Source organism: Canis lupus, chromosome X (assembly GCF_011100685.1).
Source record: "Canis lupus familiaris isolate Mischka breed German Shepherd chromosome X, alternate assembly UU_Cfam_GSD_1.0, whole genome shotgun sequence".
In the NCBI taxonomy this organism is placed as follows: domain Eukaryota; kingdom Metazoa; phylum Chordata; class Mammalia; order Carnivora; family Canidae; genus Canis; species Canis lupus.
In genome coordinates, this window is record NC_049260.1 from 56,439,976 (window position 1) to 56,450,428 (window position 10,453).

Sequence of the window (10,453 nt, forward strand, 5' to 3'; positions counted from 1 at the left end):
CAAATGCAGAATAAAATTTAAAAGTGAAAAACCGCAAGGGAGGGCAGGCCTATGTGTAGGAGGGAGCAGGAGGAGAAAGCTGCCACCGCGGCTTTTTCTTCTTTCCCTTTATCTGGAGGCCCCGCGGGATTGGCTAGAGCTGGCGCTAAGGGACTGCAGAGGCTTGCGCCTTCCACTACGGACGCCTGAGGTAGACCCGCCGGGGTGGGGGAGAATGAGAACTGGCGCTAACGAGAGCCCGTGACTAAAGAAACAAAAAACGCAAAGGCGGAGTTTCCCGCCCCTGCTCTACCTTTGGTTCCACCACCACCCCCACAACCGACCAAACTTCCTATTGGTCAGCCAGCTTCATCCCCACTGTTGCGAGGGCCCAAGGACCCGGTCTGCCCTAGATTATGCCTGCTTCCAGGGCCGCAGCGAAGACGGTCAGTTTTGTTGCCCTTTTCAGGCGTTTGTTCCGGACATGCCTGTGGGGCCTGAAGGGACTTTGTGCGGCGAAGGAAGCCATTGAGGGTTCGGTCGCAGTTTTCGGAGATGCCGCCCAAGGGAAAGAGCGGTTCCAGGAAAGGGGGGAAAGGTAGAGCGGCCAGAACGGCCAGGGAGAATGGGGTCGGGTGAGGAGCGAGGGGAGGGAGCAGAGCGGCGATTCCCGGGGGCAGCGGATGGCCAGTGACTAGAGGACTGGCCGGGGAAGTGAGAAGTTGGGAGACAATCAGTGCGGACTTCTCTGGAAAGCCTTAATTGAAAAAGCATGGAAATGAGATGGTAACTAGAAGAAGACAGAACGAAGAGAAAGTTCTGTTTGTTACTTAAGAATGGGGAAAACTTAAGAGTGAGGCTGATGTGAAGAATCCAGTAGAGTTAGAGGGATGTAAAGGTCCAGAGGAGTGAGGTTTGAGAAAACGGGGTCCAGGACCGAGGTGGAGAAGTTGACCTTTGAATAGGAGAAGGGGCACATTATTTTTTTTTAAGATTTATTTATTTATTCATGAGAGACAGAGAGAGAAGCACAGACATAGGCAGAGAGAGAGGCAGGCTCCATGCAGGAAGCCCAATGCGGGACTCGATCCCAGCTCTCCAGGATCAGACCCCGAGCCGAAGGCAGACGCTCAACCGCTGAGCCACCCAAGCGTCCCAAGAAGGGATACATTATGCTTGCGGCCATAGGGAAAGGAACGAGGGTGGGTGTGGTTGTAAAAATTGGGGCCAGACTGGGAGCTGGAGTTTATAGGATATCATGATTAATGGCCTCAAATTCTTATGAAAGTGGGAGGTAAGGGTAGTTTTTAAGACTGAGGGGCAGGGACTGAGTGTGGGTCTTGAGTGATAAAGGTTTGGAATAGCCATTGAGGGTGATGGGAAAGGGAACAAAACACTAATAAAAGGATCAGCCCTCAAGGCTGAGAGCCTAGGATTGAAGTCCATGCATTTGTAGAGGACACAGTCCACACACTCATGATTTACCTGGTAACTTGCAACTGGCGCAATATAGGATTGGAAAGACCTAGGTGTCGCCTTGAGCCAAGGTTGGTTTGTTGGACAATGATAATAGAATAGCAAGACAAAGTAGTTAAGGGTGCCACTGGGAACACAGATGATCAAGCAAGGTTTCCAGACTCCGAAGGGAAGGAGAAATTTGTTAGTCTAGGGGAACATAGCAGGATAAAGGTATGGAAGTGGGGAGTGGTTTCTGTGAAGCCAAAGAGCCAGTGTTGTGGGAGTGAGGCATGATAAGGCTGGAAAAACATGAAGTTGTAGCCAGAGACTGAACTGTTCTCAACATGATTCCATCGTGTGCCCTTGGGAACAGTGGCCCCACGTAGAAGGCATCAACATTCAGGAGGGAGGTCCAGAAGTGTGAACTTAGGTCACTAGATGATTCCTCATCATAGGTGGCAAGGTCATCCAAGATGATGGCGAGAGTGAGGGCAGAAAGGAATCCTGAAACTGCCAGCATCCTCAGTCAGTCAAAGGGAGTGAGGAGGCAGTCAGAAGATAGCCACCAGATGTTGGGATAACTGGAAGGCATCATCATTTGAGAGTGAATATACAGCAAACCCACTTAAGAGTTTGGTGGGATAAAATTCCTTTGGCAGTAACATTGTCTTAGGCATTTGGTAGTCAGGTATTTTGGGTTTTCAGTGTGCCAGGTACTGTGCGAGGCATTGGAGATACTAAGACAAGTAACATGGAGTCTCTTGATTAAAACTTTTCAGTTGCTCCCTTTTCTAAGGATAAATTCCAGGTTCCTTAGTCGGACTCCTAGGACCTTATGTCCTAACTCTCAGCCACCTCCCCTGGGCTTATCTCACAACACTCCCACCTCAGATTTGGCTTCATCCATAGTTTCCGACACACACCACATTGTTCTACCACCCTGGAGTGGCTCCTCATCCCTGTCCTTTCTTCACTTGGTCAGTTTCTGCTCATCCAGGAAATCTTCCCTGACTGGCTAAAATGGCCCTCTGTGCTTCCACAGCCTTCTGTCCATAGATCATAGGTCATTCTGAAATGATCTGTTTACATGTCTCTCTGCTCCAGTAACGTATGGTTTCCATGAAGGAAGGTACCATTGCTTGTTCATCTTTATATCTCCAGTGTCTGGAACTTAGTAGTTATTTAGGAAATGTTCACTGAACTTAACATTTAACCCAGCCATAGTTCTTACAAACATCCACCTCTAACAGTAAGTATGCAGCCATGAACACAGAAGTTAACACAGTGGTAAGATGACATCATAGTAAAATCTAAGATGCTGCCTGTGGTTGTTACTCTTGAATATCAACAACTTTTCTTAGGAAGGTATCAGTAGGCAATGTCATAGACTCCAGGAATTTGGACATGATGATAGTATATTTAGCCAAATATGGCTGGTGGAAAATAAGATTTTTATTTAAAATATATATGGCCATTAGAAATGACAAATACCCACCATTTGCTTCAACGTGGATGGAACTGGAGGGTATTATGCTGAGTGAAGTAAGTCAGTCAGAGAAGGACAAACATTATATGTTCTCACTCATTTGGGGAATATAAATAATAGTGAAAGGGAATATAAGGGAAGGGAGAAGAAATGTGTGGGAAATATCAGAAAGGGAGACAGAACGTAAAGACTCCTAACTCTGGGAAACTAACTAGGGGTGGTGGAAGGGGAGGAGGGCGGGGGGTGGGGGTGAATGGGTGACTGGCACTGAGGGGGGCACTTGACGGGATGAGCACTGGGTGTTATTCTGTATGTTGATAAATTGAACACCAATAAAAAATTATTTTAAAAAATAATAAATAAAATATATATGGAGATTTGACTTACTGGAATTGTGACTACTCAGATACATAGTTGCAGTGCTTATTAGACATCTTGCAAGAGTTCAAGGATTTGCCCTTTGAAGGCAGGATTTCAAATTAGGTCCAGAAAGTCTGGACCAGGCTTTTGGTGCTCTCCATCTATCAGCACACTCACTTGTATATCCATTTTCCACAAAGGGTTTATGTAGGACACAAATTTCTTGCTTTATGGGAGGTGAGTCACAGATTAATTTAGCCTCTTGTAGTAAAGTGTCTGGCCGAGTGCCCTTTGGAAGTGTGGTGCTAGGACAGAAATATCAACTCTTATTTTATTGGACCTTTCTGTAAATATCAGGATGCATTATAAACGAGTACCTGTGATCTCTTCTCTAAAGGGGGAGCCGCCTCCGGGAGTGACAGTTCTGACAAAAAGGCCCAGGGTCCCAAAGGTGGTGGTAATACAATAAAGGTGAGTTACTCATTAATTTCCTTTCACATTAAATTTAAATTACTTCTATACATCTCTTATTTTGGTACCCAGGAAAGGAAGATGGTATGCTTAACTCATTCTAAGGAAGGAATGTAATGGTTAACTCATTCTAAGAGGCTAGCCTAATGCTGATATAAAATCAAGATAACATAAAATTGGAAGGTAGTGACCAGTCTCACTTACAAACGGTAATTCCTTTTAAGGATTTCCTCAAATGCTTTCTCAAACATTCCAAATTTCTTAATCCTTCCTGTTGTGTTCTGAAATGTATTAAGTGTACATTTCAAGAAATAATACAAAGTATGAAGAAAATAAACAAATGAACTATTTCTCAGAAGGAAAAATATTTTATAAAACCAAGGGCTTAGATAAACAGGCAAAGGTACCAACCAGTCCCATCAGGTAGCTAGCTCCCCACTAGTAAACTACAAGCCAGGGTCCTGACTGTTAAAACTGGGGTGGGAGACAAATCACAGATAATTACTTGGAACTAGCTAGTCCCAGGGGAGTGTCTGCCCTGGGAAAATACAGTCTATGAACAAAACCATACTACTTAGTGCTATGTAACAAGCAATTTCCATGTTCTGGTCAGGGTGTGGGATTCCATACTTTGATTCATTTGTTCAGTATGGATTTAGTGACCTCTGCCCTGTAGCAAGCAGTGTACTAAGTTCTGGGTTTAAAAAAAAAAAAACAGGAAGTAAGAGGTGGATTTTATTATCCTACTGCAGTTGGAGCAGTTAGTCAAATAAATACATTGCTGCAGTAGTGTCCTATAAATCCAGCCACATGCAGCCAAAAAGAGAGAAAGAGAGAAATAATATAGTGTGAGCTGTTCTACCCACTCTTCTACTCAGTGAACCAGAGAAAGCATGAGATGGGAGACATGAATCTGCTTTTCCACAGTTGACCTCTGTTCTCATATAAGCATCCAGTTATGTGAAGTGGGACTCTGGCATCCAAACATAATGTTTTCATGAAACATAGTTCCAAATACAAACCAAGTACTTCATCTGGTGTTCAGCAGTAGAAGTGGTCATTGTTGCCACAGGCCTGAGAGACAGGCTATGTTGGGTTTAATGAGGGCTGACGTGTTGGGTCTCTGGTATGGCATTTTCATAAGGGATGTTATAGGGTAATTTTGGCCACGTGCAGTTTTCCCCCTACGTTCTGACTTGTACAAGCACCCAGCCTAAGAGACTGCTCCACTGCATGTGAATTTGAAGAGGCACCTCGCCTTTTCTGGAAAAAAGTAAGTTCAGTGTGGCTGTGCGTGAGGTATGTGGAAAGAAGTGGCACATAATCAGGTAGGAAAGTTGATTAGAACCAAATTTTCCTAAGATAATTTTAGACTCCCATTCAGTTGTAAAAAAAATAATACATTTACCTTTTACCCTGCTTTCCCCGATGGTAACATCTTACATCAAACTTACATCAAACTCCAGTACGATAGCACAACCAGGAGATGGACATTGATACAGTGAAGATACAGAAGATTCCCATCACCCCAAGGATCTTGTCTTGTTGCTATTTTATAGCCATGCTCACTTCCCTCCCCTACCTTCTCTATCCTTAACCCCTGGCACCTGTTCTCCATTTCTGTAATTTTATCACTGCAAGAATGTTACATGAATGAAATGATACAATATGTAACCTGGCTTTTCCCACTCTCAGCATAATTCTCTGGAGTTTTCATTCCAGTTACTCCACTTATCAATAGTCTGTTCCTTTATGTTGCTGAGTAATGTGCACTGAACGGATGTGCCGTATGTTTAACTGTTCACCTGCTAGAGGACATCTGGATTGTTTCCAGTGGTTTGTAAAGGTCCCAGCAGGGAGAAGACCCTGGAACCCTCTGGCCTTTCAGGGCTATGCTCCTTCCATATCCTGCCATTTTGCTTTCAACCCCACTCCTGAGCCCACACCCTGCCCTGTGTCTCTAGAGCAGTCCAGATTCTGAAATCCATCTGCCGACCATAGCTTCCCTCCTGCCTCCCGATTGTTTTTCTGGTCTTCTTTGCACACAGACCTCAAGCCCTCGAGCCCACCTGTTCTCCCTACCTTCTCCCAGGCTTCATATCTGTTGTCCAAGCCCTGTATGACCTATAAACTGGAAAGTAGATCAAAGAGCTTGACCACTGGATCTGAGAGCCCTAGCTCTTTCCTTTTGGTCATTTGCTGCATCCACCTCCCGGTCTCCAACTTGGGATCAATCCTGTCGTCTACTTCCTTTACATTTACACCCAGAAGTGCTGGGCCTTGCTGGAGAGTCACATGGCCTTGCGAATTGGGACCACTGATTCCTGGTCTCTGACCTAAGCCAGGCCCTCAGTACTGCTCAGCAGTCCTTTACCGCTCACATTCAGCTGTCAGCCACCCTGCTTCATCAGGCAGCAGACAATTTCATCCAGTGGTTCTCAACCCTGACGTACTTCAGATTCCCCTAGACAGCTTCTAAAACTACTGGGGCCCAGGGTCCCACCCCAGACCAGCTGCCTCAGAATCTCCGGGGGGTGGGCCCTGGACCTTGATGGATTTTATAGCAGTGCTGAGCATGATTCTGATGTGCTGCTGAGGTTGAGAAACACTGATCCAGTCTCACAAGGTTGGTGTGAGGATTTCATGCGAGAATGCGTGCAAAGTGCTTAGCCTAGCAAATACTAACTTTTAAATATTGTTAAATTTTCACATGAAAATGGAAACCAGACCTATAAGCAGTAACTCATTGGCGTTCCAGCCCCCCTCCCAACAAAGTTCTCTTTATCCACACCTCCCCTCTCTGTCTTCTCAGTGTTCCTCCTCTAAGGCTCACAGATATTTCAAGCAGTGCACCGAATGCCATGCCTTGCTCCTTCATCTTCTCTACCCTCTTTGGTTGCTGTCTTCAGCCTTTCTCTCCTGACTGCATCTTTCCCTTCATTCTGAGATTATGCCCAGGGACCTTTAAAATAGACACGTGCTTGTGACCTTTTTCTTCTAATAAGAGCTCTGTCTCCTTTTCTGACTCATCTGGGGGAGTACCCCACATGCCTTCCCTTCCCACCCTCCATTACTTCCTTGAGCTGCCTGCCACAGCCTGGTTTCTGCTCTTTCTGCTTTTGCTAAGGTCATCGATGTCTCAGTACTAAATTGATTGTACTTCTTACCTGGTCACTCTGCAGCATTTAAGCCTGTTGACCATTTCCTCCCTGAAACTGTCTCTTGCCTTGTTTTCCCTGAACACGCCTTTCTGTCCTACCTATTTGGCCTTCGTACTGCACTATGTATAGAGCATCTTTCTTTGCTGTGGCCTAAATGTCAATATTCTCCAAGCATGTCTTTAGCCTTTGTTTCTCCTCTTCTTGTTCTATGTAGCCTCCCTGGGTAATCTCCTCCCTCCTGCAGTGGAGGATTGATCCCGCGCTACCTCCACGCTAATCACTCCCAAATCCTCTGTGGGTCAGCTCTTTTCTAAGATGGGAGTCTACATGGTTGCCAGTCAGTCTGTCACATTGCAGAGGCCACAGATACTACAGACACTTCATGTCTAACCTGTCAGGCTGTCCAGACCAGAATACTTGTTTATTCATTGATAAAATGTTAGATGGTATCCTCTTTCCTTTATCATGAGTGTTTCATTCATGTCCCAGTAATCAAACCAACCAGAAGTATGGAATCATAAAGAGGGAGGCATTCTCAAAGTTGTTTTAGCTAGGCCAAGTTGAGGTCTGATGAACCATCCTTGTTTCCCAACATGTATCTCTCTAGTGTCCAGACTGACTGTCCCTGTCTTTCTTGGACAGTTGCTGGACACATTCTCTAGAAGTTTGCCTCTCAGAGCCCTGCCTTTTGACAGATCATTTCCTTTGTTATGTTCCTATCTCCTGTGTAGCTTCTCCAGACAGGAAGTTATTCCTGTGGGTCTAGAATCCCCTTGCCCTCAATTCCAGTAGTTGAACTCTGAGGCCAGGCTTGATTTGCTTGCCTCTGCATTCATAAGGGAGACACCGTTAACTCCCATTCCAGAGTATGATGTACAATATGAAACTATGGATTGAGTTTGAATGAGAAATTGGAAATCATGTAGAACAGCTACCTTGACAAAATCATTTTTAAAGGTAGAGTGATTTGTGTTTTTAAAAAACATGGCTTTATATAAACGTAAGTCAAACTTGAATACTTCCATAGGGTTGAATATACTTAACATAAGATACTTTTTCAAAGTGCCAGATTCTGAGGAGTTTTATACATTGGGCCTCTTTTGGTAAAGTATTTCCTCATGGTTTTTTTTAGTATCATCCCCACTCTGATGGAAGTAGTGGCTAACCTTTATTGAATATTAACATCGTTATCTCAGTCTTCACAACCCTACGGGAACACATAGTTACTGTTATTATCTCAGGGCACAAATGGGGAAACAGAGGTTTAAGAAAATGCCTCCAATCACACAGCAGTGTTGGGATTTGACTCAAGGGCCCCAGCTTTCAACCGTTATGTTTCCTCTTCCTGTTACCATTGAAGTACATGGTAAAGATGGGAGCTTCTCATAGCCCTGTGCCTATTGCTGTCTAAATCAGAGTTCCCAGATAGTGTCTTGACACAGGAAATGGGTTTGTGGCCATCGCCCAACGGAGCAGACTTCCAGGACTTTGTTGCTATGAACCTGATGTGTTTTCTCACTATGGAAGTAATCCAGACATGACTGCTATACTGTAAGAAAGGGAACCATTTGCATGTCCCAAATACCATGTGAACATACTTTTTCCTTGTAGGTTAGACACATTCTGTGTGAAAAACATGGGAAAATCATGGAAGCCATGGAAAAGTTAAAGTCTGGAATGAGATTCAATGAAGTGGCCACACAGTATAGTGAAGATAAAGCCAGGCAAGGGGTATGGTGCTGTTATCATTTAAAATGATCTCTCCCTGAGGTGTCTGGGTGGCACAGTCCAGTTAAGCATCTGACTCTTGGTTTCAGCTCAGGTCATGATCCCGAGGTTGTGAGATCAAGCCCTGAGTTGGGCTCCGTGCTCAGTGCAGAGTCTGCTTGAGATTCTCCCTCTGCCCCTCCAGCTCGTGCTCTCTCTCTCTCTCTCTAAAATAAATAAATCTTAAAAAAAAAGGGGGAAAAAAGTCTTTCCGCCATGGAGGACACACAGCAGTAGGGATTATTTCTGCATTCTGCCATTAATTTTAGCCTTGTCTTGGTTTAAAGATCCTAAAAGCAGAAATGTCCAACTTGTGAACAGTTGAGTACAGGTCACCTGTGTCTAAAACTAGGCATTACCAAACTGGCACAGCTAACAGACAACCAGCAACATTGTGAGTGTTTATGTGTTCAGTCCAGGGTTGGATCTCTTCTACCTGTTTGTCCTTGTCAAGCACGCTTCTTTACAGTCCAGATGAATAAACCTAGGAACCTTAGCATTTGTGTTGGGAAATTCTCAAGCTACAGTAGAACTGTTGCCTCTTCAGGGCCACCTGACATCACATATCTTTTGGGTTTTTCAGGGCGACTTGGGTTGGATGACCAGAGGTTCCATGGTGGGACCATTTCAAGAAGCAGCATTTGCCTTGCCTGTAAGTGGGCCAGATGAGCCTGTGTTTACCGACCCTCCAATTAGGACAGAATTTGGATATCATATTATTATGGTTGAAGGGAGAAAATAAAATGGTATGAAAGACTGAACATGTTTTATACATTCTGTTTATTTCTTTAAAAGGTATTGAGTAATCCTTGTATTTTTATTTTTATTGTGGGTTTGTAGGCATAAAATGAGGTGGAGAAAGGTTATTACACACTGTAGTAGTTGTTCTCAAAGGTAAGTCAAGCGGGGTCACCTGGCTGGCTCAGTCAGTAGAGCATGTGACACCTGATCTCAGGGTTGTGAGTTCGAGGCCCACATTGGGTAAAGAGTTTCCTTTATAATTTTTTTAAAGATTTAAAAGATAAGCAGACTCCTTTTAACCTGTAGTCTCTTCCCTCCCAGAACTACTCTCTAAGTCTCAGTATATCCCATAAGTTAATTCAAAAACCATCTCTGGGGGAGCCAAATACCTAGTTCACACTATTCAAAACACATTGAATTGGATAGAAAATAGATGGAATAGTATATGAAAAATCATAAAATAAGTTCCTAGGCAGGGGGATCCCTGGGTGGCGCAGCGGTTTGGCGCCTGCCTTTGGCCCAGGGCGCGATCCTGGAGACCCGGGATCGAATCCCACATCGGGCTCCCGGTACATGGAGCCTGCTTCTCCCTCTGCCTGTGTCTCTGCCTCTCTCTCTCTCACTGTGTGCCTATCATAAGTAAATAAAAAAAAATTAAAAAAATAAGTTCCTAGGCAACACTTGTTTTATAAGTTAGCCAACTTGGATCTGCCAGGAGAGTTATTAGCTCCATTGTCTTTTTTTTAAGATTTTATTTATTCTTAAGAGACACAGAGAGAGAGAGGCAGAGACATAGATAGAGGGAGAAGCAGGCTCCCTACGGGGAGCCTGATACAGGACTCAATCCCAGGACTCTGGGATCATGCCTTCAGCTGAAGGTGGACACTCAACTACTGAGCAACCCAGGCGTCCTGCTCCATTGTCTTAATACTATACACTGTACATAATGGCCATTCAACCTGAACCTTTTTTCAAAATTCAATATAGTTAACATACAGTGTATTATTAGTTTCAGGGGTAGAATTTAGTG

The 10,453-nt window shown here is 44.4% G+C and overlaps 1 protein-coding gene across 1 annotated transcript; it reads left to right on the plus strand.

Moving 5' to 3' along the window:
• Positions 1–406: 406 nt before the first annotated feature.
• Positions 407–9,443, plus strand: PIN4 (peptidylprolyl cis/trans isomerase, NIMA-interacting 4). The gene is made up of 4 exons (XM_038587706.1): positions 407–577; positions 3,681–3,754; positions 8,527–8,646; positions 9,266–9,443. The coding sequence occupies exons 1-4, from the start codon at positions 535–537 to the stop codon at positions 9,422–9,424; spliced, it is 396 nt and encodes a 131-aa protein (XP_038443634.1). The 5' UTR covers positions 407–534; the 3' UTR covers positions 9,425–9,443.
• The last annotated feature ends 1,010 nt before the right edge of the window (positions 9,444–10,453 follow it).